This window comes from Pygocentrus nattereri, chromosome 15 (genome assembly GCF_015220715.1).
Source record: "Pygocentrus nattereri isolate fPygNat1 chromosome 15, fPygNat1.pri, whole genome shotgun sequence".
Classification (NCBI taxonomy): Eukaryota; Metazoa; Chordata; class Actinopteri; order Characiformes; family Serrasalmidae; genus Pygocentrus; species Pygocentrus nattereri.
In genome coordinates this window covers 38862790-38885540 of record NC_051225.1, presented here as the reverse complement: position 1 = coordinate 38885540, position 22751 = coordinate 38862790, and the positions used below count along the sequence as shown (strand labels likewise).

Sequence of the window (22751 nt, the reverse complement as noted above, 5' to 3'; positions counted from 1 at the left end):
TGTGGGCTCAACTGGTGGCTTTGAATAGTAAATATGTCTGTTGTCACGGCGACCCCCTGGTTCCCAGCACCAACACTGTAGAGAAACCTGAGTGAACTACACAGTGACCGGTGGAAATCCCCTTCACTCTAAATCTGGAGTACGCGTGATCTCGGGAAATAAGCGAGAATAACGAAGCATGCCTTTAGACTCTTCTCCTCTTTGACACGCTGCTCTTTGCCGTTGGGCACCAGGGTGAAGATGGGGCCGGACCGATCCTCCTCAGCTTTTCCGGGGGGCTTCTTCACTACTGCCTGTAAGTAAAAAGGTGAAGAGTCAAAGCAGGAACAGACGTGCCTACTGGTCAGCAAGGGCCAGAAATGCAACGTGAATCAATGCATTTTCCTTCTGTATGGTAAGTGATTTTCTAGTTGAGAGGTTTCTCTTGACTGTGGGGTGATGGGAGGAGGAGGAGGAGGAGGAGGAGGAGGAGGAGGAGGAGGGGAAATAATACAGGGTGAATAAAAAGATTCATTCAATTTTAAAAAGTGATTTCACTCGTAAACCATCGCAGAACAATGCAGCAAACTGTACCTGGTTTATGTAACCTTACAAGTGCTCAATATGAACCTCCTCCAGCTGTACGGACGACATCGACGCCCTAGTCAAACTCATCCCACACTCGATTGAGCACGTCACATGTCGCTGCACTCACAGCTCTTTCAGATCATCCAGTGCTGTGGAACCAACGACGAACGCTCTGAGCTGCTGGAGCTTCACGGATTCACTCTTATTGAAGTGGAGAACGCAGAACGCGTTCTGCTCAGGGGTCTCATCTCCTCTCAGACTGAAGAGAGCCATCTTCCACTGACAGCCAGAAACTATGACACCCCCCCCCTTTCAACTGGATTGCGATCGGTTCCTCGGCGCATCACAGTTGTAAAAATTTGGTGCTTTGAAATCGGATGAATCTTTTTGAATGGCCCTGCATATCTGGTGCTCAGAAGATGTTTTAAAGATGGGGCAAGGTGATAAAACAAAATGTACTTAATCGTCTTCGATTATTCTCCAACTATATTTATTACAAAAAACACAAATATATAAATAAACACACCCCCAAACTCCAAACTCTGCTACTAAATGCCAGTAAATGCAATGCCAGTTAACGTTATATCTCCCAATTCCACAAGCCGGCGCTCCTGATACACATAAGCATCAGTCCTCTTGTAGTTACAGAAGTACATGAAGCCCTGAGATGAGACGTCATGAACAAAAATCACAGCTATCCACATTTTTCTCCGACAACTGCACAGGTGGAAACATAGCATAAATATGGACAATGACATTAAACATTCCCTTCACTCATGCATTTTCAGTGAATCTGACCAACACTGAAATGGATATTTTGCACCAATGCCAAGAGCTGGAAACGCAGAAACTCAAACCCAAAAGAAACAAGGAAAAGTGAGCAAATGGACCCACTACCACAGAAACAGCTGTGTGTACAGACAGATTAAGCAAACACCCACTACGGTGATGAGGTGGAACCCAGACAGTGACCGCAGTGAAACACCGTGTCCTTTGTACCTAGACGACCGCCGACTCAACCCACTGTACCTTGCTGGTTTTTGTCTTGGAGCGGCTTTTCGATTTACCGCCGAAACTACCGTTTTCTTTCTCCAGGCTGCTATTGAGACTCGTGTTTGCGCTGGTGTCCAGCTCCTGAGAAGACAGCTGTGTAAAAACTCCACTCAAACATGTTCACACATCAAAAGAGGAAACCTTCAGTTACCACTTCACGCCAACCCTTTCAGCAAAGGTGCTAAAACCCACCAGGCAGCAGGTCAAAAACTCCAAGCTATTTTAGGATAAACGTGAGGTTAGTCAGGGCAAGTGAGAGATAAAGGAAGCTCACCTTGGCTTTGGGAGCAGACGCTGGTTTGGTCTTCTTGGCTTCCGCTGGCACCTGTTCATTCACTGGTGCAGCTTTAGCTGGAGCTAAAAACGTAGAAGCATTAGAAAATGTTCAGACGTCGTCACAGATATCGTGTAATCCAAGTCAAACATCCACGATCAAGACACATGGGCAGAAACCCTAAGAGGGAAACTAATTACACTGCATAACATTCCAACACAAATTACTGCACATTGCTTATTAAACGAATCTAACTAAAATAACTTCAGCCGCACCAGAAAGTCTGATTCTCAGAGCAAAATATCAGCGTTTACTTAAAGTTTATTGCTGCCACTAAACCATCAAAAACCTCACGTCTCAAAGTGTTAACTTTACTTAAAGGTATAAGATTCAGTGGCATTTAGTGGTGAGGCTGCAGACTGCAACCAGCTGAACACCCACCCTCCGTCTGTCCCTGCTGTCGTCTGTCCCAGTTTGGTTTTACTTCAAGTTCTCTCAGCTTTGACGGCGATTTACCCTCCCTCACTTTTCCTTGTGCTAAATAATAAATACGATCTGCCAGTTGTCAAAATTTGACTTCTCAAACTTCAAGACCAAACGGTCAGTCAGCACCAGAAGCTACCACAAAGTCTTTTTTCTACATCCTCCAACCGGAGCTTCAGCGCCACCAAATTCAAGCTACTGCCTCAGCGTGAAGACAAAGGAAATCCCCCAATTACTTCTGGATTTTGAACCATGTTGAGGGGGGGCTGACCTGGGAGAGCTGTAGCAGCTGTTGCAGGTTTGACGGCGTTGCTGGTTGCAGCTGCTGCTTTAGCTGGAGCCGCCGGCTTCGCAGGTACGGAGGCCCGAGCTTTCTCCAACAAACCAACCACCTGATCTTTAGACGCAGGCTGCAGAAACATACAGAGGATATATGTGAGCAATTAACCCTTCTTTAAATTGAAATGAAAAGAGTGCTTTTTTTAAAGTCGCATGAGGCGCAGCTTTAATTATACCCTACATGATTCACAGCGGTCTCCATCTTTAAGATTAGATGTTTAACATTTAGCCGAGCGTGTGAACGGACGCTCTGGCCGACTGAACGTACGCCTGAAGCTGAGCAATGACATTAGATATTATCGCGACAAGTGGTTTTCTGAGCATATGAGGGATAGTCATCCTTTAAAGAGGCGGCACGGTGGCGAGGAGGGCCTGGGTTTGATTCCCCGGCCGGGTGACTGGGGTCTTCTCTGTGTGGAGTTTGCATGTTCTCCCCGTGTCTGCGTGGGTTTCCTCCAGGTTCTCCGGTTTTCCCCCAGAGTCCAAAGACATGCAGTCAGGTCAATTGGACGTGCTAAATTACCCCTGGGTGTGAGTGACTGTCTGCCCTGCGATGGACTGGCGACCTGTCCAGGGTGTATCCTGCCTTCCGCCCAAAGACTGCTGGGATAGGCTCCAGCACCCCCCCAACCGGATGGATGGATGGAGTCTTAAGTGTTAAATACACACTTCTGGGTCAGGGATGTTGAACACGATGTTCTGTAAACCGTCATATCAGATGCATCAATTCTTAAAGCTTCAAAGTGACATTTGGCCATATCTCCCAGCTCTACTCAAGACTGAAAAACGGATGCGCCCGTCTTCCTGGCAAGGCTCAGAGCTAACCGCAAAGAAGAGTTCTTTGTAAATGCAGGAAACGCAATATTGGTCAGAAAACTTGCGCTAGAGGAAAGGAAAAGTTCCACAGCGCCCAATCGCAATGCAAAACAACAAAACCGAGATACTACATCTGGAACAGAGACCGACGCAAATAGTCGAGACGCACCTTCAGCTTGGCAGCAGCTTTGTTCATCTTGTCGCACCCCAGGTGCATCATGAACATGGGCAGGGCATCCTGGGCCTTTTTCCGCACGTCAGCATTACGGTCCTCCAGGCAGGAGTACAGGTGTGGAAGGCACAGCAGGAGGTCGGAGGGAACGGAGCGCAGAGTCGGCAGCTTTACTGCCAGCCAGCCCAGAAGCTGCACAGAAATGGGGAGAAATAAAAAGGGAAACAAAACTAAAAACTGTCAGGATCTGCATACAAAAAGGTATAAAGAGCAAGGACCTTGGTGTCGGGGGCGATTTCTGGCATGCATAATTAAATGCATTACCTAAACACATGTCTGTATAGCATCTGGCACCCCGAAGAAAATTTAAGGTTGTTTTAGTCACGCAAGCCCAGGCAGAGCCCCCACAAATCACTGCATTCAAGCATCACCTCTTGTCTGAGGAATGGGTTCTCCTTCTTCAGCTCCTCCGATAATTCCTCCCCGTCCAGCCACTCCTTCATTCCAGTCTGCTCCACCCACGCATTGAGTGTCGCCAAAGCCGCCGCGCGCACCGTGTTCTGGAAAGGAGGGGAAGAATAAAAGCAGCCAAAGGGTTAAAATGAGGTTAAAAAAAAAAAAAAAAAAAAAAAAAAAAAAATTTATCATATCTTTCAATGTATAAAACACCATTTAGACAGGACGACATGCACCTTTCATCCTTGTATTTATCTAATATTTTCATTGTTTATTGTGGGAAATTGGTGTTTTAACCTCACTGATTAACAGGGTCATCTGCCTCACCTTGCTGTCTGCCAGTACAGTGAGGATGGGAAAGCCCAGGCCTTTGACGTGTTGCTTTATAGCTGGTCCCATTCCTGTCGCCATCTGCTGCAGGATGGACAGCGTCTGCTGGACCTGAGAGTGAGAGGACATCAGCTTACAGTTGGACTGCATATAGGTGTGCTAGGTATCAATACCTATATTTTATATACATTAGGTGTAATATATATAAAAAAAAAAAAAAAATCAGAAGCAAAATAAATTAATACTAATTTTTAGATTTAATGCATTCAATCTCATCAGATCTTACCAGTATTTTATTGGAGTCAGCAAGTCGAGCCTTTAGAACCACAGGCAGCTCTCCTATACTGGGTTTGATGAACTTTGCTTCTGAAAGAGCAGCAGCTACTTCATCCAGCCCTTCCTTTCTCATCTTCCAGTTCTTATCGCCGATTTTCGACACCATCTCGGATGTGATTTTGTCACTGCAAACAGGACACATTGAATTAAAAAAGAATAAATAAATAAATAAAAATAAATTAATAAATAAAAACCTAAGCATGTTCTTTCACTTTTAAAACACAAATACCCCCCCAACCGATTTTATTTAGGAGTGTTTTTAATAATAAAAACGGGTTACAAGATGTTTGAAAGGATATATAAATGGAAATTAACAGATGCAGTAGTGCGCTCTCATGTTTATGAATGTCTACCCTTACCCATATTTTGCTACATTGCTCACACTTAACATTAAGTCAGGCCCCACCTTATGTCAGTCCTAGGCAGAAGATCCACCACATCTTCTCCACCCTCAGCTTCTTCCTCCTGCGCGTCTGCCTCCTCTCCTCCACTCGCTTTAGAGCAGCCTCTGATTGGAGCAGGTGGAGTCTGTCCCTTCATCTGCGTTCGGCAAAGAAAAATAAATCAATTACAGAAAAATCGAAACACACGAAATCACGACTGAGCTGCAACACACAATTCGAGCTGGAGCAACGACGACATTGGATAAACATCTTACCCCAGGAGCCACCGAGTCATTCTGACGGACTGTATGAGTCTATGGGAGGTGCAGAGGAGCGATACGGCTTCATTTAAAGAGCGCTCCATCATGTTCGTATGATCCACAGTCACTCTGACAAATTGTAACACTACAGGAAGCGCTGTAACTTGTTTTGCTGCACCATGAAAGAAATCTTGATGCACAGACGGCCATTTAGATAAGCGACACCTCTTCGTTGGGCTGCTCCCTTTAGGGGTCGCCACAGCAGATCATCTGCCTCCATCTTGCCCTATCCACTGCCTCCTCTACTTTCACACCAACCATCTCCATGTCCACCTTCACTACATCCATAAACCTTCTCTGAGGTCTACCTCTTCTCCTTCTACCCAGCAGCTCCATCTCCAATATATCCACTATTCCTCCTCAACACATGTCCAAACCATCTCAACCTGGCCTCTCTGGCTTTATCTCCAAACTGCTCCACCTTCACCGTCCCTCTGATCTGCTCAGTTCTAATCTTGTCCAGCCTGGTCACTCCCACGAAAATCTCAGCATCTTCATCTCCACCACCTCCAGCTCAGCCTCCTGTCTTTTAGACAGAGCCACAGTCTCCAAACCAAACATCATAGCAGGACGCACTGCTGTCTTGTAGACCTTCCCTTTCACTCTTGCTGCTATCCTTCTGTCACACATCAGCCCTGACACCCGTCTCCACCCACTCCATCCTGCCTGCACCCTCTTCTTCACCTCTTTTTTGCACTGTAGATAAGCGACACATCAAACCCAATAACTAATATTACGGTAAAATTCAAACCTTTTCAAATTCTGCATCTATTTGGGACAGAAGGGCAGCTTTCTCGTCTTCAAAGAACATGCGGAGGGGAGCGCCCATGTACAGGTACATCGCAGCCAGCAGGGAAATGGCAGCAGTTCTCACAGCCTGTGTGGAGGAGATCATCATCATCATCATCATCATCATCATCATCATCATCATCATCATATCCAGGCCCAAAAACGCTCAACTAAAAAGGTACAGCATCTCTAAGCTGTATCCTAATAACACTATCAATGCCCTGAAGTCTACAAAAGGCATTTGAAAGGCAGTTTAACTGATTAAATCTACTCATGTTCCAAAACTGAAGAATACTCAAGCAAGCTAAAAATAACTGCATACCAAAATTAACCAAATTTTAAGATTACAATGCCTTGAATCATTTCTAAGACAACCATAATCAAAAGAAAGTGACTTCAGATCTAAACTTCACGTTAAACAGAACAGAAAACAGAATAAAGGAAACCGTAACCGAGAACTCACAGGGTTGGTGGCCGCCAGGGCCGCCTTCACGTTATTAATGAAAGCCTTCACGTTTATTCTGTCAAAGGGAACGCCACATTTTAATATTAGGCTGTTATTCAGAAGTCCATGAAATATTGTTATACTCTCGCTGAAAAATCAGACTTACCCCGCAAAGCCAAACTCCTTTATAGCATTAGAAAGCCAGCTGAGGGCTTCAGCCTGGTTCTTTGGGTTCTTCTGGGCAAAGGCTAAAGATACAACCTGAAACATTTTTTTTTTAAATGAGCATTTCCAAAGAAAAAAAATAAATAAATAAAATAATTGAGGATTCCACATATTTAGTTACAATTACTGCTCCATTGTAACCAATTTCCATCCATATCGACTTGAACTTCCAACTCGGTCATTAAGCACCTCTGATTTATAAAATAACACTGAAATCGAATTTACAGTAAAAAGTTCAAAGTAATAAACGTCAATAATTATGAATGTTCGAACCTGTTCCGCAGTCCATGGGAGGCTGCAGGCCTCTGCAATACCAGTCAGAGCCTCCTTTGCTCTTACTCCACACTTCACATCTCCAACCTTCTCCAGCACGGCCTCCAGCACGGCGAGCGCAGACGTCCTGGAGAACGAGCCCCTTTGGGCCACTGCAGAAACCACCTGAAGTTTCAGCTGCATCACCTAAAAGCAGTTGAACACAGAAAAATCACCAGAGCTCAAAGACCAGCAGAGGGAAACTGCTCCAGAGGATTTGATTACCTGAAAACCAAGTTAGTCCAAGACAAGGAAGTTAAGTCATTTCCACAGATTCCTTCAGCGCTAGAACTCAAACCTCATGCCTGTCCCTGCAAAATTCCTGAGAGATGAAAAATGAGGGGTTACCTGGAAGTTTGTCTCCTTCCAGCCAGGTTTTTTGGCCAGCATGCGGACGAGAGCCTGGCAGGGCATCTCTTTGCTGTCCATCTGCTCTACGGCCTGGACACACACAGGTCAGCAATTAGCTGGGCAACAGCAAGTAACTAAACATCTCAGTGACCATGAGATGATCTACAATTTAAAAAAAAAAGGTTTTATTGCATAAAATCACACACACGATCATTTCTCAACACATCTTTATGCTTTAGAATTAAACAGGCTACGTGTGTTACTGCGCCTTTAAGACGGGCTTGAATCGACTGCATCATAAATTGCCAACACATTCCATCTAGTGCGATTATCGATCAAGCAGGATGATCAAATGTGTGTCTTTGTATGCTCAAAAGTAAGCCAGACTCTTTTTAATGTTCTTTTAATCACGTCTTATATCCTGTTTTTACACCATTTCCAATATAGGGAACGGTGCGTTTAAAGGCATTATTAAAAACTTCAATTAAAACCAATCAATATTGGCATAAACCAAACATGCTTGATACATTATCTATATCTATCCTCAGCTGCATCCTTCAACATCAACTTATTAGGGATCAAAGAATGTATTGATGAATATGCAAAATGATGCCTCCTGGTTTCTAAACCATACTTGCGCTTTACACGAAAGGATAGAAGGTGGTGTTACTTTATGGAACTCCTCCATCGCAGCCAGCCTTTCCTTCCAGTTAGCACTGTCCAACATCTGCATACAAGAAGCCGGGAGGACCACAGCTGCTTTCTCCTCGCACACCTCAGGCTGGGGGTGAGCAGACAAGAGACAGCATTAATAAATAAGACAACAAAGCAGCTCGTTTTATAGTGCAGGTAACTTCTTAACCCAGTTTTAAAATGTTATATTTTTTCTACAATACAAACAGCCCATTTATCCAAAGGCACTGAACCTCTTCGTTATGCCTTACTCACCGAGAGCTCAGCCTCATTCAACTCTTTGCTCTCCGTTTTCTTGGCTTTGGTAGGAGCAGTTCCTTTGGGTGCAGCAGGTTTGCCCTTCTTCGTGGGGGCTGAAGGCTGAAGTCACAGAAAGAGTAGAACATTACAGTTTGGTCTGATTTGTGCAGGAACTCGGTAGGTATGTAGAAACAAAGACCGTGTGAAGCATCACTCCTGAAGCACCAACAGCGAACAGTGATATCAGCCCCTTGTGGAGACTCAACAAGCTGCTAAATGTGAGTTACAAGTCAGGTTCATGTGCTCAGCATCTATATATAAAAAAAAACCCTGGATGAGGATCATTTACCTTGGCGACAGCAGGTGCAGGGGTCTTTTTGGGAGGTCCAGAGGTTTTAGCTGGTGCCTCCGCTGGTGGCTCAGGCTTAGATGGAGCCTTCACCTGTCCTGCAGGTTTCTTTCCTCCAGCCAGCTCCACTTTCCCTGAACACTCCTTAATCTATCAAAACAGGTCAGCATCAATCTTAAAGAGCGTCAATGGAATAATCTTAACATACAGCAAGTGGTTAAGTTCTAATTTTTGTATTTTAATAGTAATAAAAATGAGATTAAATTGCAGATTTCGCCGTTGGACGTCTCAAACCGTCCGAGTGGTATAATGATGTTTTTACAAATAAAAAAAAAAAATAAAAAAAACCAACATCACCTACACTGTATGAAGCCAAAGCATTAAAACACTTCAGGGGCTCTTACCTTGTCAACTTTCAGTTTATCTAGATCAGCCAGGAAAGGGTTAACCGCTCTCTCGCCCACCACCTTCATAGCCGTGCCCAAAGCCTCAAAGGCCGCGTCTCGGACCTCCGGAGCGGAGTCGTTCACTAGCTGTATGTAGTGGTGGGAGGGGAGTGAAAGTGGGAAGAAATTATACAGCCAATGTGGGATTACACGTGCAGAGAAATTCTACACATACACACATTATATTATATAATTATATTATATAATTTAACTAAACAGGGTCAAACGTCAGTTTCAATTTCAGTTTGACTACCTTAGCTTCAACTTCTGTTGCATACACAGATATAAAAGCATTAATTGTACTGTTTAAAATAAACATCTCTTTAAAAAGTAAAGTACACAACACAGACTCATTTGAATGCACTCTTTTCATTAGAATTAAAATATTTTTAATTCAGTCCCTGTTGGGATGTTCAAACAGTTTGCATGAATATAGTGTTAAATATTCTATGCTACTGAAATGATTGACTTCATAAAGCTCCAAAACCAGCAGGCTTATGTTTAATTCGTACCTTCAGCAGCGCAACACAGAATGGCTTGAGGAGACTCTTTGGCAGAGTGGTGGGGGTGCAGTGGCGGAAGCTTCGGGACAGGAACAGTGAGGCCTGCTGCTTGACCGACGGGTTCTTGTTGTCCATCACAGCCAAAACATCTTCACTTACATTTTGTAATGTGGTCTGGAATTTAAACGAACGTCATCATGCAAGACTTAAAAGGATTGAGAGACCAAAACTCAATCTGTAGTTCAAGGTTAAAAATCCTTAAAGAAAACTCCGGTCCTCTCCGGTAGCTGGAGAATCCAGCTCACGAACGGCATTTAGAGAAGAACTATCAAATATTATTAAACGCTATTCCACCGTCACAAAATACATGCAGTTGAATTCAAAACACTTCAAGCAACATCGAAATCAAGGCCTCTTTTCCACCGTCGAGCCACGGGGATTCGTTACGGGGACTCGTGACACCAGTTCATTCGTTTTCCAGAAATACTGTAGAAAACTACACAAACAAGTGGCCAACAGGCAACAGGCCAGTAGCTGCTCACATACCAACACAAGTGCATGCGTTCGGTCATTCCGCTACCAGTCTCTCTCAGCATGCGGTCATCTTCACTCTCCAAATCGGCGGAATTTGACGGAAACGGCAGAAATAGTAGTGGGTTTTTTCTGCAACAGCCTAACTACACTAGCATTAGTGTCACCCAGCAGGACAACAACACCCACAGAACACGTCTAATTATCATCTTTACCACTTCCACTCCAGACATTCGAATGTGCTCTTCTAGCTTCGAGTCTGCGATATCCACACAACTGCACAATTTTTCCGCTAACAGACATCCTGTTTATTTGTTTATTTATTTATTTCTATAGTACTTATATTATCTTATATAGTATCTTATATTTTGGATTTCGATGAGGCACATCTTTGTCTACTCACTGCTCTTTATCTGCTGTAACAATGCAAATTTCCCCCAGCGGGATAATAAAAGTCTCTTCTCTTATCCGATCCTATAAACGAGAGTTTTCAAATCATCGGGTCCCTGGAACTGAGCCTGTAACGCTGTGTGAGGCACGGACACTCGCATTATCTTAGCCTAACAGGTTAAAGGACAGCCTAAAGCCCCACAGAACGGGTCCGATTTCGGCTCTCTCTCGCACCAACACCAGTCAGTCAGCTCTTCTGAGCCTTGATTGTCTTCTCGTGACGGAGCAGTTAACCGTACTGACCCGTTCTGGGGTGTTCAGATCTCTTTATCCAACCTAAGTCAGCTGGGGTGAGCATAAGCTTAGCTCGTACGCTCCAGACACCAGGGAACAGGTTTCATTTCGGCTTGGTGTCTGTTTAACATCAGCCACTCGACTTCACTTCCTCAGATTTGAGGCGGCTTATGTTAGTCAGAATTGAAGCTGCCAAGATGAACTGAACTGAACTGAACTCATTTGACTAATTTAAGCATCGTGTTGAACCGTGTCCGTACGGAAAAGCCACTGGAACAGTTACCCTCTGTGCTCGGAACTGTTCAGCCCTGCAGTGGAAAAGAGGCTCAATTTACTGGACAACCCTTCAAACCTGGGGGCAGTCGTGGGCTGGAGGTTAGGGAACTGGCCCTGTGACCGGAAGGTTGCCGGCTTGATCGATCAATATTATATTCTATTATATATAAAGTTTAAGTTAAACACTCACAGAGAGAAACACAGCGTCTATCGCTTCTTGCAGCGCCTGCACCACTTGAGCTTTCTTCTCCTTAAACTTCTCCAAAATAGTCGGCACCAACTGCAAAGAAAAATAAGACGTTAAACTGTGCCGACTTTAAACTGTGGTGAGCAGCTGTGTAGCAAAACTTACATGGCCAGCATAAGTGCCAAACTTCTTCCTGAGACCAGTGGCAAGCCCAGCCACACACTTGGCAGCGATGGTCACCAACATGACGTTAGTGTCTTTACCAATGACCTGGAAGATCACAGAAGATCACAGATTTCATTAAACGACCACAGACCTGTTTTCAACGGGTCTGAAAAACAAAATTTAAAAAGATCTGTTAGTTTTACCTTGTTGAGAGCTTTGACCACGTCTCCATATTCTCCGCTCTCCAGCTTCAGATTTTTGGTCAGGGCCTCCAGAGCTTCCAGAGCCTCCTTCCTCTCCTGCCACTTCTTTGCCTCCTAAAACAGTTCCCAAAAAGAAATTTCACAATTTTGCATTGCAATAAAAAATGCTTTACTGCACAAATGTTCATATGATCCAAACAGTCACTCTGACAGACTGTAATACACTACAGGAAGCGTAGGGGGCGATACGGCTTCTACTGTTTCATTTAAAAAGCTCTATAATGTTCATATGATCCACACAGTCGCTCTGACAGACTGTAATACACTACAGGAAGCGTAGGGGGCGATACGGCTTCTACTGTTTCATTTAAAAAGCTCTATAATGTTCATATGATCCACACAGTCGCTCTGACAGACTGTAATACACTACAGGAAGCGTAGGGGGCGATACGGCTTCTACTGTTTCATTTAAAAAGCTCTATAATGTTCATATGATCCACACAGTCGCTCTGACAGACTGTAATACACTACAGGAAGCGTAGGGGGCGATACGGCTTCTACTGTTTCATTTAAAAAGCTCTATAATGTTCATACGATCCACACAGTCGCTCTGACAGACTGTAATACACTACAGGAAGCGTAGGGGGCGATACGGCTTCTACTGTTTCATTTAAAAAGCTCTATAATGTTCATACGATCCACACAGTCGCTCTGACAGACTGTAATACACTACAGGAAGCGTAGGGGGCGATACGGCTTCTACTGTTTCATTTAAAAAGCTCTATAATGTTCATACGATCCACACAGTCGCTCTGACAGACTGTAATACACTACAGGAAGCGTAGGGGGCGATACGGCTTCTACTGTTTCATTTAAAAAGCTCTATAATGTTCATATGATCCACACAGTCACTCTGACAGACTGTAATACACTACAGGAAGCGTAGGGGGCGATACGGCTTCTACTGTTTCATTTAAAAAGCTCTATAATGTTCATATGATCCACACAGTCGCTCTGACAGACTGTAATACACTACAGGAAGCGTAGGGGGCAATACGGCTTCTACTGTTTCATTTAAAAAGCTCTATAATGTTCATATGATCCACACAGTCGCTCTGACAGACTGTAATACACTACAGGAAGCGTAGGGGGCGATACGGCTTCTACTGTTTCATTTAAAAAGCTCTATAATGTTCATCTGATCCACACAGTCGCTCTGACAGACTGTAATACACTACAGGAAGCGTAGGGGGCGATACGGCTTCTACTGTTTCATTTAAAAAGCTCTATAATGTTCATATGATCCACACAGTCGCTCTGACAGACTGTAATACACTACAGGAAGCGTAGGGGGCGATACGGCTTCTACTGTTTCATTTAAAAAGCTCTATAATGTTCATATGACCCACACAGTCGCTCTGACAGACTGTAATACACTACAGGAAGCATAGGGGGCGATGAGACATATCACTGCACCATAAAAAGGTACAATGGGTTGATCAATTAAATAATATTTCAGTAATCAATTATAGAATAATTGGTAGTTACAAGTTCTAACAGTACTAGTCTGACAGTTCAAAATTTAAGACAGACTAAAATTAAACAGCTTCTCCTCACAATCTTCTCATAGAAGTCCTTAGGCAATTTGGAAAGAATCTCCACCGCCTCCAGAAGCTCATACGCATCAACAGCAGGAGCTGCTTCCTCAGAATCCTCACCTGTAAGAAGTCCAAAAAAAATATTCTGTTATTGCACAGAATAAAACCAACCATACCACTTTAATTTGTAATAAAACAAACCGTGCAGGAGAAACATCTGATAAGAGACGCTTACACGGCCCAGTAAAGGCACAGACTAGAATCTTAACAATAGGTCATTAACAGCCGTCTCTACTAACGAGCAAACAGAAGAGCTACACACCGTCTCCGTCGTCGCCGCCCTCTCCTTCGTTCTGCTGCTGTTGCTCAAACTTCACCCGGAGGTCCTGTTGTGAGCGAAGGAAGCGGGTCTGTCTTGGCGCTGACGACGGAAGTTTTGCCCACTCCTCCTCCAGCTCTTTCAACTGGAACAGACAACACAGCGTTAGAGTTCAACACAAAGACGGAAGACCTTTCGAGGAAAAAGAATCACGGCAGCTGTGGTTCGCAGCCATTCTAACATAAAAATAACATAAATCTACATAAAAATCCAGAAGAGTTTGATTGTGAGTGCCGGTAAGATTAAATCAGATTATTGTACTGTATTTAAATGACGTGCCAGGTTTATTTCGGCTTTTTAAAGACGTCATCTAGAGAAAGGGGTTAGACACTAAAGGACGAAAAGCATCCACACTGGGAGATGCTGAAATTAAGAGGATTAAAAAACTCCCTGAAAAGAGTGAACTAAGGATGCTAAATTCATAATGATGATGAATCCGGCCAGGACGTATTCCCTCCCCAAGCAACAGACCTGCTGCAAACACGTGTCTCAAGTCTCACTATTACTACTTGTAAATAAACCTCAAGTCATCTCTTGGTGAACATGAAGACTGGAAACAACCAGAAAAGTACATAAACAAAGGAAATCAAGTGGTCTACCAGAACGGAGTTGATGTTCTGAAGCGGCGGGCGCAGAGCGTCTCTGATCCACCTGTAAACCTCCACAGCCAGCATCTTGGCCTCGTCTCTGATGGCCTTTTCTCGTGACTCGAACAGCTTTGGCAACACTTTGACCACAGGCTTCAGCGAGATGATCTTCGATCCGAACTCACTGGAAACAAAAGACAACACCACATGTAAACAGAACAGGAGGAATTACCGTTTGGCCTATTAGAGAAAAGTCTGCACGACAATTTGGTGGAAAATTCCACTTTTCCAAGTGTTTTATAATCCAGTGAGACCAAAATAGTCAGAGCAGTGAACGCAAAGTGACGGATTGTGGAGAACGTTAATGATCTCTTTGCAGTGGTGGTGATGGGGACCAAGAGTTGGGATGTCCATTTTAAATGGCCAGGGCACCTACATGTCCGGGAAAATTAGTTTCTATTGTTTATAATAATAATAATAATAATAATAATAATAATAATAATAATAATAATAATAATAATAATAATAATAATAATAATAATAATAATAATAATAATAATAATAATATTGTACTTTTTGTTACTTGCTGCACCGTGTTGTTCCCAGAGGAACGCAATTTCACTCCACTGTGTACTTCTACATCTACGGAATGACAAAAGCCTCTTGACTTAACTGAACAGCTGTAAATCAGGACTTTAGCCCAGCGTGCACTCCTCCCCGGGGAATTTCTAAATCTTTGTAAAATGTCAAATATCAAGTATTCATCAATATCACAATGACTTTTTAAGGGAGATTTGAGAGTCTTTTAAACTCTTCATTCAGTTGTCTGGATCCCATGGAAGCCCACAGGCTGTTCCTAAACCTTTCGGGATATCTTGAGACAAGTGATCGAGACAACAGGCTGGACTACATAACTTATGCCGAAATGAGAAGATCGTTAACCCAAGATAACATCTTCACCTTGAGGTCGAAAGATAATGAACTCGTTATCTCAAGGTTGCAATCCAGAAAACTGCCTCTCTGGACGTCGGCAAAAGCCCATGACCGGAAGATTCCAGAAGCTTGTGTAGAACGACGCATTTCACACCACACTACTAACGACGCCGGTATGCAGAAGCTCGAGCACTCGCGATACTGACGGGGTAGAAGGCGGTAACATTCAAACACTGTGCAGAAAAATGTACATCAAGTCATCACAACCGCAACACACATCGGTACGGTTTTACCATCAAGCAGCTCTGGGTGCCACTCACCTCACGGCTCTGCGCAAGACTTCCACACACGCAAGGGCGATTTTGGGGTTCTTGTTGTCCAGACCTTTGAGAAGCTCCTCCTGAACGGCCTCGGCTTTCTCGATCTCGACGTACATGAGGCAGATATCAGAGCCCAGCTCTTTAGCTCGGGCCTTCGGCTGGTTGAACACTTTACACACCACTCCGGACACTACCTCGCCGACCGTCCTGAGGAAGAGACCGCACAGGTAAACATCCGACTGCATTCCGACAATCACGCCACTGATGTGATACCAGATCTCATTATGGGGCCGACGTCAGCAGAAAGTGCCAGATATCAGATAGACCGCCACACTGAATGGGACCCAATCCTGTATGAACAGTAAACTGAGCATTGCTGGCTGCTATCACACGCTTGCGAAACCATCACACGTTTTTCTTGCATTTAAAATTTTCCATGACCACTTCTCAACCTCTATTGCTTAGAATTGGTTTTCCATGGTACGGGCCCTTTAATCATGTCTCACTCCATTAAAAAAGGGCTTTATGACTCTGTTGGCTGATACTTAAGCTTTCAACTCTGGTATCAGAAAAGAAAACATGCATCACTCGTTTGAGCATCGAAACAAGTAAAAAAATTAAAATCAAACCTACACAAACTTGCGTATGGAGTTTGTTACACTATGATATACTTTTATCTACAAGCATGGACTAAAGCACTTAAACTGCAGCGACCCTCATTTTGGTCCAATGTTTGGTCATCAGCATCTCAAGGATTCAGGATTCACTGCTTGCACTAGTGGAGAAAACTGGCCACAACCGCGACAAGATGGGTAAAAGTAGGTAAAATACGTTTTTGGGGAAATCATTTTGATCCCAGGTCATACGCGTACCTAGACGCTACATGGGCGCTTCCGATGTAGGCCAGAGCTGCCTCCAGCCCCTTGAGCTGCGCCACTGCATTAGAGTCCGTGACAAATTTCTTGACCAGTCCTTGATATTTCCCCCACTCCGGACTCTTCTCATCCGTGATCCTCTGAAACTGCTGCAGGGCCTCTGTGTAGCCACTTAATCTCGCTTTCCAGACCTGAGGAAAAGACCAGTTCTGCTCAGCCACCAATCAGAATCAGTTACACTCCGTCGACTTTAACACAAACACACACACACAGTGAACCGTAACAGGCAAGACGTGCAACAACCTAAACAGATATTAAAGAGAAAAGACTCGAAGCAAATAAATACATACAATTAAACAATATAGCAAAGTGTATAAAAATAGCCAAGAAGTGACAAATATGCAAATGTGTGTGTGCGAGAAGACAAAGCACTACTATTTAAGTTAAGTGATACTTTATTAATCCCACGAACGGGGAAATTTAACCCGTCCATGAAGTGAAACACCACATACACACTAGTGAACAGACACACACACTAGGGGCAGTGAGCACACTTGCCCGGAGCGGTGGACAGCCCTATCCACGGCATCCGGGGAGCAGTTGGGGGTCAGGTGTCTTGCTCAAGGACACCTCAGTCAGGGACTGTCGGCTCTGGGGATCGAACCGGCGACCTTCCGGTCACGAGGCTGGTTCCCTGACCTCCAGCCCACGACTGCCCCCAATCTTTATATCATTGTGTGCTTCAATTACAGACATAAAAGACCAGTCAATAAAAAAAAGAAGCCACGGGGTAAGTGGGTAAGTTTACTGACCTTATGCTCACATTTCTGGTCAGTGGGAAGTTTCATCCATTCGCTGTCATCCCCCATAATGGTCAGCCTATGTCCAGCTCAAACGATTACCTAAAAGGAGGCAGGATTCGAGCATTACTCTACATATTACTGTGAAAAGACAGAATCAGAGCCCACCGGCCGATGACATGGCCACGGACGACGGTATGACCACAACTTACTGCACTGAGGCCACAGATGAGGGCATGAGTTACGCGAAACTTAACATATGGCCTCAATATACTAATCGGTGGCCACGTCTTACTAAAAAACCATGACCATAACGTTACCACTGTAGGGGTCCTGTAAAACAACTCAGCTCTGCTTCAGTTTAGCCAACGGACCAGGGGCCAGGGACATGTACTTATCATGAGATACTTGACTTGTGGCCTCAAATATTGATGTGACCATGCCTCTTAATTAATTAATTAACTGTCAATTAAAGGACATACCACCTTATGGGGTTCTGTAGATAATGAATCGGTTCTGCTGCAGTGTTACCAACACTCCTATAAGCAAATCTGCTCTTATACACACACACAGATATTGTATAAGCCTGGAAATAATGGATGTCAGTGGAGCCTTTAAGGAGACTGATCACTTCTAATGAGCTGGTGAGGCAGCAGTCTTAGTCTACGACCACCCAAGTGCCTGTTAGGTGGTGAGGGGTCCATCGAAGACAGCAAAAGGAAAGAGGACTATGACTACAAAGCAAGACATTCGTGCTGACTGCCGTATCTGTCTCTCCTCTCGCTGTATGGGACTTTATTTCAGGTTTAGGTTTAGTTAAATAACCGAGAGACCTGCTTTGTTTGGGAACTAACGCCAGGTAAACAGGTGAGTTCTGTAGCACTAATCAGCTTCAACATTAACAGCCGAGGCATATCAGAACACAGGAGTGGTGGTAAACGGAGTTTCATCTCCCCAAATTCATCTAATCCGATTAAGATTAATAAATAGCTGCACGCGGACGCCCAGAGCCGCGAAATTACGGCCTCAAACGAGCGAAGGAACGGATTGGTGTGCTGATACATACGAAACGAGAATGTCTTGCAAAGCCTGTGAATAAGCTTACCTGGAAAGTCGCAGAAAATGTCGCTAAAACGTACAAAATCCAGCTTATAACGCTCTAAATCCGCGATGAGCACAGCACAGCACAGTCCGGTCCACTCCACTCGACAACACAGCGCAGATAAACGGCCCGCGTTTGAATTTTCAATGCGCGCCGCTGATTGGCTGAGAACCGGCAAGCAGCGCAAAGCGCGCTGCTGATAGGCGGAGTTAGGGGGCGCGCCATCTGATAGGCCAGTTTAAAAGAACGCTTTAAAAGTCAACTGACTCGCTCCTCCCAGTCGCACACACACACACACACACACACACACACACACACACACACACCCACACCCACACCCACACCCACACCCACACCCACACCCACACCCACCCCCCAAAAATAAATGATAACCAAATTATGAAATACATTTTTGATGAATTCCAATCAGTAACATGCTTGAGAATGAGAACTAAAAAGCATTGGACTGGTCACTGGTGGGGACGAGACAGCCTGCAGGAAGGAGTTGGCTGAGCTGGTGGCCTGGTGTCATAACAACAGTCACTCCAAGACCACGGAAATGATTGTTGATCCGAGGAAGAAGCGGGAGCTGCACACACCCCTGTACGTTGGTGAGACAGAGGTGGAGAGGGTGAAGACCTTCGAATTCCTCGGCATCCACATCAGTGAGGATCTCACCTGGTCTCACTACACGCACCTCATCATCAGGAGGGCCTAGCAGCGACTGTACTTTCTGAGAAGGCTGAGGAAATTTGGCACAACAGCCAAAATTCTCAGCACCTTCTACAGGAGCACGATCGAGAGCGATCTTACCAGCTCCATCACGGTCTGGTATGGGAACTGCACTGCTCAGGACAGGAAGGCTCTCCAGCGTGTGAGCAAAACTGCCCAGTCCATCTCAGGAGCAGCCGTCCCCTCACTACAGGACACTTATCACACCAGGGTCATCAGGAGGGCCCACAACATCATCAGGGACAGTGCACACCCCCAGCACAGACTCCTCACACTCCTACCTCACACTCAATAACGGCACCTTACCTACACTGCACTGCTGCTGTTAGAACAACACTGTTTACATCTATTACTGCACAGAACAACATTGTTTACTATTTACATCTGTTTACATCTGTTACTTGATGCACTTTATGAACAGCTGCTCTACATATTTGCACACTTTAGTTTTATTTCAACTTTGCACATACTGTACACTTTTACTTGTACTTTTACTTTTTACTACTGCTTTTAGAGTTATTCTTCTTTTCTTTTTTTTATTCTCTTAAGATTATATTCGTTGAATGGAGGAACAGCAAAGTAAAAATTTCATTGTACAGTGCAACGGCCTGCTCTGCTGTGCACGTGACAATAAACCTCTTGAGTCCCACTGTTATATTAAGTTGTTTTGTTTTTTTAAGTGATACTTATTGATCCCACAAACGGGGAAATTTCACCTCCGCATTTAACCCATCCATGAAGTGAAACACCACATACACACTAGTGAGCACACTTGCCCGGAGTGGCGGGCAGCCCTATCCACGGTCGGGGGTTAGGTGTCTCGCCCCAGGGCACTTCAGTCATGGACCGTCAGCCGAGGGGATCGAACCAGCAACCTTCTGGTCCCAGGGCTGGTTCCCTAACCTCCAGCCCACCACTGCCCCCAGGCAGTGTATAGACACACAATGCACACACTGCAAACAGGAGGGAAATCAAGAAAAAGTAAATAAATCAAAGGTAGCTTAATAAGAGTCTTTATCAATCAGCATAATTTAGTCAGTTGAAGGCAACAGTCTTTAGGCTTTCTTGTTTTCCGCAGTTTTCAGAGACTAGCGCAGGAAATGCAGATCCATCCTGTTTTTCCATATTTAGTTGGAGAGTACACACATCAATTGTGTGTGAGTTTTTGCATAACACAATCCAAATATTCACTAGAAAATCAACATTTTTCTCCTCTAAGAGTAGGCCGACCTTCACTGACACTTCATTACTCAGATGTATCTGAATGTTTTCAGACTTTAGCCAGTTTTGGAAGGATGTCCAGCAATTTAACTGGGGAAAAAGAGAAAAGAACAGAAGATATTCAATTTTAGAACCTTCCTGGTGCCGTTTCACTACTCTGCATTTGTTTGAATGCCTTTCAGGTGGAGGAAGACAGCCAGCGCTATACCATCAACATAAATACGGATTTTATACAGAAAATCGTCACTCATCAACGAGCAGCGAGAGGCCGGAATGAAAGAGCTCCTGAGGCGCTTCTGTTGAAAACGGGCATTTCTGAACAGCTCATTCACTTTAAGCAGACAAATGCAGCAAAACGTAGAACAGTTCAATATGTTTTACACTGCCACCACATTTTTAAGCGACTTTCAACTCCAGTGATGTGTGTACGTTCATGATGTCAGTGAGTGGAACCCAACGTCTGAATAGCACTGCTGTCGGAGCAAAACCTTGTATCTCCACTTTTAATTTGAAAATACCTGATGCCCTCTACACTGTGTGTAGATTCCATGAAGAATGAAATATGATTATAATTATAGAAACAGAGATTTCTCACTATTTTCCATTGTCAGCATTCCATATGAAACAGGTGTAGGTTCTCTGGTGGTTCTGGAGGATAAATAAAGTGTCTATATTTGTGTTGTAGTCATGGTGACCCCTGGTTCCCATCACCACCCCCATAAAATCCAGTTTATGAACAATATACACTATATGACCAAAGGTTGGTGGACATTAAAGTGGAGTTGGTTCCCCTTTGCAGCTTTAACAGCTTCCATGCTGATTTTGGAGTGTGTCCATGGGAATGTGTGTCCATCCAGTCAAAAAGCACTTGTGATGGTTCTTCAAGGGTTCTTTGGTAGAAAGAGTGGTTTTATACATAAGCATGAATGCTTAACCATCAGATTGATGGAGAACGTATTGCATATAGTCCTGCATAGAACCAAGAAGTCCTGCTATTGTTTGCAATGTCAAACTTGTAACAAGAGATTTGCTGTGTGGTTTTCAGTTTTCCGTCTCGCCAAAATCTCTGGCTCTCAGTGTGAGTTTGAGCTTTATGGCTGCAGTCTGGACTAAACGTGGTTAGTAAATCAGAATCAGAATCAGAATCAGAATCAGAATCCTTTATTGATCCCAGAGGGAAATTGCAGTTGTTACAGTTGCAACCATTTATGTAAAAGAAATGAATGAAATGAAATGAACCTTTATTGTCATTACACATTGTACTTGTACATTTGCGCAACAAAATTGGTTTACAGCCCCCCCCCCTCTTGGTGCAATAGAAATAGAAAAGTTTAAATATAAAATAGAAAAGTTTTAAAATATAAACAAATTAAATAACAGATTAGAGCTACGGTTAACTATCCAGGCGTAAGCATAAATGAACTAAGCTCTCCTATTTACACACTAAGCTTTCCTGTATACACAAGTGATTTCCTATATACACAGTGGAGAATTGACATTTGCAGCATCAATTATTGCACATTATATTTAGTTTTTAGCAGCATGGGTCATTGCACTTGTCCCTTAGGCAGACAGAAACATCTGCCCACCGGTGAACTGTAGTTTTTGTTTAACAGGGATACGGCCCTGTTATAAAAACTGTCCCTCAGACGGTTTGTCCTTGTTTTGAGGTGTCGGTAACGTCTGCCTGAGGGCAGCAGTTCAAACACCCTATGTCCTGGGTGTGTACTGTCCTTGATGATTGTGTAAGCCCTCCTGAGACAGCGAGTTCTGTAGAGGTCTTCCAGGGAGGGGAGGGAGTGTCCAATAACCTTCTGTGCTGTGTTGATGACCCTTTGTATGGCCTTTTTGTGTGCTATGGTACAACTGGAGAACCACATCGAATAAACGTTTTAATCATTTAAAACAAAGATAAAGAGAAATTTGCAACATGTACACGAGATTTAGGTTCTTGTGAATACAGTAAAGTGGCGGTGATGGTGATAATAAATATGAAACATCTGGTAAAAAGCAGTTTATATTATTTATTGTATCTCTTAGTTTTTGCACACACAATTATTATTATTACACATATGAACAGTTGGGTATTGAGTAATGCACAGCATCACACACTGAGGGAGGAGTTATAGTTTGATGGCCACAGGTAAGAGTGACCTCCTGTGGTCATTTCGGTAGAATGAGTAAGTTTTAAATGAAGCTGCTTGGTCAGTCAGAGAAGAAGGCTCTTAAACTTGGCTAACTTCGTTCTGTTACACTGAGTGTGTTTACAGGCACAG

General features: G+C 44.0%; 1 protein-coding gene across 2 annotated transcripts in view; it reads right to left on the bottom strand.

Moving 5' to 3' along the window:
• The window catches only part of LOC108442162 (cytoskeleton-associated protein 5-A-like), a 32658-nt gene extending 14016 nt beyond the window's left edge, over nucleotides 1-18642 (bottom strand). Inside the window, exons 1-29 of one of the 2 annotated variants that reach the window (XM_017722063.1) lie at nucleotides 18526-18642; nucleotides 17433-17522; nucleotides 16618-16811; nucleotides 15746-15952; nucleotides 14505-14676; nucleotides 13849-13990; nucleotides 13546-13646; nucleotides 11929-12042; nucleotides 11726-11830; nucleotides 11564-11653; nucleotides 9892-10056; nucleotides 9338-9466; nucleotides 8934-9083; nucleotides 8600-8704; nucleotides 8322-8432; nucleotides 7649-7741; nucleotides 7262-7447; nucleotides 6930-7024; nucleotides 6782-6839; nucleotides 6281-6406; nucleotides 5233-5366; nucleotides 4777-4951; nucleotides 4488-4601; nucleotides 4136-4264; nucleotides 3702-3896; nucleotides 2649-2787; nucleotides 1895-1977; nucleotides 1597-1701; nucleotides 183-293 (exon numbers count right to left, since the gene is read on the bottom strand). In XM_017722063.1, the coding sequence (XP_017577552.1) occupies nucleotides 183-293; nucleotides 1597-1701; nucleotides 1895-1977; nucleotides 2649-2787; nucleotides 3702-3896; nucleotides 4136-4264; nucleotides 4488-4601; nucleotides 4777-4951; nucleotides 5233-5366; nucleotides 6281-6406; nucleotides 6782-6839; nucleotides 6930-7024; nucleotides 7262-7447; nucleotides 7649-7741; nucleotides 8322-8432; nucleotides 8600-8704; nucleotides 8934-9083; nucleotides 9338-9466; nucleotides 9892-10056; nucleotides 11564-11653; nucleotides 11726-11830; nucleotides 11929-12042; nucleotides 13546-13646; nucleotides 13849-13990; nucleotides 14505-14676; nucleotides 15746-15952; nucleotides 16618-16811; nucleotides 17433-17489 (3585 nt within the window). In that variant the 5' untranslated portion in view covers nucleotides 17490-17522; nucleotides 18526-18642. The remainder of the gene's footprint in view (nucleotides 1-182; nucleotides 294-1596; nucleotides 1702-1894; nucleotides 1978-2648; nucleotides 2788-3701; nucleotides 3897-4135; nucleotides 4265-4487; nucleotides 4602-4776; nucleotides 4952-5232; nucleotides 5367-6280; nucleotides 6407-6781; nucleotides 6840-6929; nucleotides 7025-7261; nucleotides 7448-7648; nucleotides 7742-8321; nucleotides 8433-8599; nucleotides 8705-8933; nucleotides 9084-9337; nucleotides 9467-9891; nucleotides 10057-11563; nucleotides 11654-11725; nucleotides 11831-11928; nucleotides 12043-13545; nucleotides 13647-13848; nucleotides 13991-14504; nucleotides 14677-15745; nucleotides 15953-16617; nucleotides 16812-17432; nucleotides 17523-18525) is intronic. The other variant, XM_017722065.1, reaches the window with a different exon arrangement.
• Nucleotides 18643-22751: the final 4109 nt, after the last annotated feature.